Genomic DNA, 5000 nt, shown 5'->3' with positions numbered 1-5000 from the left:
TCAGTCCAAGTACAGACATGTTGGCATGGAAACTGTTCTGAATGATGCTGTCTGAGCCGTAAAACCAACTGATGCCTAAAAAAATTCAGGATGTAGTTTTCAATCTTGCAAATGCACAAGTCCTCAAAGATTTGCTGGTAGTAAAACACTTGTGTGATTGCATTTTTCATCAACAATTTAATATGTGCATCACCATCACTCACCCCCCCCCCTCTCTCTCTCCATTCCTCCCTTCCTCTCTCACTCTGCCTACCTATTGCAAGCTTATTTTTTTATGCTATGTAAGTTTCTAAAATACAAAACAATGGTATCAAGCGTACAAAATTTCCTTGCCATCAGAAAATATAATGGCAAGTGGAACTCTTTCTACAGTCTGCATACCTACAGTACCATAAATAAAGTAACAAAATAATTAATGAAATCAACACGTTTAATTTCATGAAGCATAATAGAATACTTTGTGAACAGCTAAACACTCTGATTGTGAAAAGCAAATATATATTCACTAAGATTACCACCATGTGTAAAAAAAAAAAAAATGGATTGACCCTAGAGCCTCTTGAATTGTAAAGAGCAGCAGCATGTGTGTGTATTTTACGCCACTGATCACTGTTTTACATACTGTCTGCCGAGTTAATTAGTAGGAGCTAGTGACCTCACTTGATTCATTTACACCTTGAATTTTCAGGATCTATTTTGCATAATCACTGATACACACAAATAACATTCGGATAAATAAACACTGCAATTCCTCTACACCATAAATACAGCTGTATTACCTCATTTCCATAACACATTAAGTGGTGTACTGTTATTAGGGCTTTGAAGACTATGACCCACGACTGCATCTGTGCACGTTCAATGAGAAGGTTTGCTAGCTGAGGGATTGACACATTTGGCTCGTTGGTGCAGTGGAGGAGATCTGGAAAATAAAACAGAAAGAAGGTTACAATTCAATCATATAAATGTATAGGTTTTCTAATGTGAATAAATAAACAGCTTCATACAACATATTCCTGAGAACAATGGTCCCAATTATGATTATGCTTTATATAAAATATAAAGCAGATAAATAGTATTAATAGCATTAATCCTTCATCAACTTTCAATTTGCTTTTCCTCCAATATACTACCAACAAATGCAAAAACAGAACCCTGGTGAGTATGGATATCTGTACACATGTATGTCTGTGTAAGTGTTTATGCATGTGTGTGTGTGTGTGTGTGTGTGTGTGTGTGTGTGTGTGTGTGTGTGTGTGTGTGTGTGTTCATGTGTGTGTGTGTGTTCATGTGTGTGTATGTGTGTTCATGTGTGTTCATGTGTGTATGTGTGTTCATGTGTGTTCATGTGTGTGTATGTGTGTGTATGTGTGTTCATGTGTGTGTATGTGTGTGTATGTGTGTTCATGTGCCTGTATGTGTGTTCATGTGTATGTATGTGTTTATGTGTGTGTATGTGTGTTCATGTGTATGTGTGTTCATGTGTATGTATGTGTGTATGTTTGTGTATGTGTGTGTATATGTGTTCATGTGTGTGTATGTGTGTATGTGTGTTCATGTGTGTGTATGTGTGTTCATGTGTGTGTATGTGTGTTCATGTGTGTGTATGTGTGTTCATGTGTGTTCATGTGTGTGTATGTGTGTTCATGTGTGTGTATGTGTGTTCATGTGTGTGTATGTGTGTGTATGTGTGTGTATGTGTGTTCATGTGTGTGTATGTGTGTTCATGTGTGTGTATGTGTGTTCATGTGTGTTCATGTGTGTGTGTGTGTTCATGTGTGTATGTGTGTGTTCATGTGTGTGTGTTCATGTGTGAGTGTGTGTTCATGTGTGTGTGTTCATGTGTGAGTGTGCATTCATGTGTGTTCGTGTGTTCATGTGAGTGTGTGTATGTGTGTTCATGTGTGTGTATGTGTGTTCATGTGTGTGTGTGTGTTCATGTGTGTATGTGTGTGTTCATGTGTGTGTGTTCATGTGTTCATGTGTGTTCATGTGTGTGTTCATGTGTGTGTGTTCATGTGTGAGTGTGCATTCATGTGTGTTCGTGTGTTCATGTGAGTGTGTGTTTTCATGTGTGTTCATGTGTGTGTTCATGTGTGTGTTCATGTGTGTGTTCATGTGTGTGTTCATGTGTGTGTTCGTGTGTGTGTGTGTGTCCTCATGTGTGTGTGTGTGTCCTCATGTGTGTATGTGTTCTTCTGTGTGTATGTGTTCTTCTGTGTGTGTGTTCATGTGTGTGTTTTCATATGTGTGTGTGTGTGTGTGTGTGTGTGTGTGTGTGTGTGTGTGTGTGTGTGTGTGTGTGTGTGTGTGTGCATTCATGTGTGTGTGTGTTCATGTGCGTGTGTGTGTGTGTGTGCATTCATGTGTGTGTGTGTGCATTCATGTGTGTGTGTGTTCATGTGCGTATGTGTGTGTTCATGTGTGTGTGTGTTCATGTGCGTGTGTGTGTGTTCATGTGTGTGTGTGTTCATGTGGGTGTGTGTTCATGTGTGTGTGTGCGTTCATGTGTGTGTGTGCGTTCATGTGTGTGTGTGCGTTCATGTGAGTGTGTGCGTTCATGTGAGTGTGTGTTTTCATGTGTGTGTTCATGTGAGTGTGTGTTTTCATGTGTGTGTTCATGTGTGTGTGTGTGTTCATGTGTGTGTGTGTCTTCATGTGTGTGTATCTTCATGTGTGTGTGTCTTCATGTGTGTGTGTGTCTTCATGTGTGTGTGTCTTCATGTGTGTGTGTGTCTTCATGTGTGTGTGTATCTTCATGTGTGTGTGTCTTCATGTGTGTGTGTGTCTTCATGTGTGTGTGTCTTCATGTGTGTGTGTGTCTTCATGTGTGTGTGTGTCTTCATGTGTGTGTGTGTCTTCATGTGTGTGTGTCTTCATGTGTGTGTGTGTCTTCATGTGTGTGTGTGTCTTCATGTGTGTGTGTGTCTTCATGTGTGTGTGTCTTCATGTGTGTGTGTGTCTTCATGTCTGTGTGTGTCTTCATGTGTGTGTGTGTCTTCATGTGTGTGTGTCTTCATGTGTGTGTGTCTTCATGTGTGTGTGTGTCTTCATGTGTGTGTGTGTCTTCATGTGTGTGTGTGTCTTCATGTGTGTGTGTGTCTTCATGTGTGTGTGTGTCTTCATGTGTGTGTGTGTCTTCATGTGTGTGTGTGTCTTCATGTGTGTGTGTGTCTTCATGTGTGTGTGTGTCTTCATGTGTGTGTGTGTCTTCATGTGTGTGTGTGTCTTCATGTGTGTGTGTGTCTTCATGTGTGTGTGTGTGTCTTCATGTGTGTGTGTCTTCATGTGTGTTGTGTGTGTCTTCATGTGTGTGTGTGTGTCTTCATGTGTGTGTGTGTGTCTTCATGTGTGTGTGTGTGTCTTCATGTGTGTGTGTGTGTCTTCATGTGTGTGTGTGTGTCTTCATGTGTGTGTGTGTGTGTCTTCATGTGTGTGTGTGTGTCTTCATGTGTGCGTGTGTCTTCATGTGTGTGTGTGTCTTCATGTGTGTGTGTGTCTTCATGTGTGTGTGTGTGTCTTCATGTGTGTGTGTCTTCATGTGTGTGTGTCTTCATGTGTGTGTGTGTTCATGTGTGTGTGTGTGTTCATGTGTGTGTTCATGTGTGTGTGTTTATGCATGAGTGCAAGTACAGGTTTATCTGTAAGTGTGTGCAGGTGTATATGTATGCATGTGCAGGTGTGTGTAGGTGTCTGCAGAAGAGTAGAGCAAGCAGGTGCTTCCACAGGTGTGCAGGTTTGTATGTAGGTATGTGCTCGTATGTGTAGAAAAGTAAAATAGGTGTATGCAGGTGTGTGGGGGGTGGGGGCGCCCTGCACGCATGTACCGCTGCAAGCGTGTTTGCGTGTGTGCGCGGATGCGTGCATGCGTGCATGCGTGTGCAAGCGGGCAGGGGAGCGTGTGTGTGTCTCAGCAGGAAATGGCCATGATTCTCCCCATCATTACACTATTAATTTCCCAAGAACGCACATTCACCCGATGGGTAGAATCGATATACAACCGGGCAAACATTTCCTTCAACTGCCTCCGTTCCTGAATTTCATTTGGGGAGCCTTCGATAAAACACGAGGTGGTGACACAGGCACAGGTAATAAAAGTTGTTCTCTTTATAATGGCTATGGCGTGGGATACAGGATGGCTGCAAAGAGGAGAGGGTGAAAGGCAGGGAGAGGAATGGAGGGATGGAAGAAAGGAGGGAGGAACAAGGGAAAGACGGAAGGAAGGAGAGCAGGAAGGATAAGAGAGGAAGAGGATGATAGCAAGATTTTTCTGACATCTCTTTTTTTTTTGTTATATTTTTAACCAGCTTATCGTTCGATCTGTATTTCCTCGTATTCATATATCTGCTTCCTGTTCTATCCTGCAGACTAACTCTTGCATCCTCTAGTTCTATCCATTATTTCTCCCTTCATTTTCCCTTACACTCTAATTCCTCAATCTGTTACTTGTGTCCTTCCCACATTATAGATATTCTTCAAACATGGTTTAAATATCACTAGCATTTTCTTTCATCACAGCCTGTTTCAGCCTACGTCTCAAACTCAGCCTATTGCAGTCTGTTTCCTGTTCCCCCCAAGCCTACAGCCACTACTATATCGAATCTCTGAGTCTGCATTTCAGTTCCTCTGATTCTCTCATCTCAATCTCCTTATAAATCCCGTCTACCTCTTTTCCTTCGGTCTATTGGTCTGTTCTTCTCAGTCTGTATTATTTTTCTTCCAATCTCAAACTTATTTTCCTAAGTCTCTTATCAAATTCTTCGCCGCACCTTATCAGTCGCTCACGTCACCAAAATTAAGCAACCGACTCTACCTTTCCTCTGAAACGCGTCAAATCAAATCAAATCCCGTATCAATTATTGCAAAACATCCAGAAAAAATGGCGCTTATCTGTGTCTACTTTGTAATAAACATTAGGTTATTATTGTGTCGAAAGGAAGGGTAGATTCAGTTAATCGCGTTTGTTGATGGTGGACAGCCTTTGTGGTGAGATATGACGA

General features: G+C 41.6%; 1 protein-coding gene across 24 annotated transcripts in view; it reads right to left on the bottom strand.

Moving 5' to 3' along the window:
* Nucleotides 1–5000, bottom strand: part of LOC125032721 (phosphatidylinositol-binding clathrin assembly protein LAP-like) — an 80083-nt gene that overhangs the window by 42086 nt on the left and 32997 nt on the right. For all 24 annotated transcript variants that reach the window (XM_047624018.1, XM_047624026.1, XM_047624033.1 and 21 more), the window contains exon 2: nucleotides 780–922. In XM_047624018.1, the coding sequence (XP_047479974.1) occupies nucleotides 780–922 (143 nt within the window). The remainder of the gene's footprint in view (nucleotides 1–779; nucleotides 923–5000) is intronic.

Source organism: Penaeus chinensis, chromosome 2, assembly GCF_019202785.1.
Source record: "Penaeus chinensis breed Huanghai No. 1 chromosome 2, ASM1920278v2, whole genome shotgun sequence".
Lineage (NCBI taxonomy): Eukaryota > Metazoa > Arthropoda > Malacostraca > Decapoda > Penaeidae > Penaeus > Penaeus chinensis.
The sequence above is the reverse complement of the archived record's forward strand: the minus strand, read 5'-3'. Positions and strand labels throughout refer to the sequence as shown.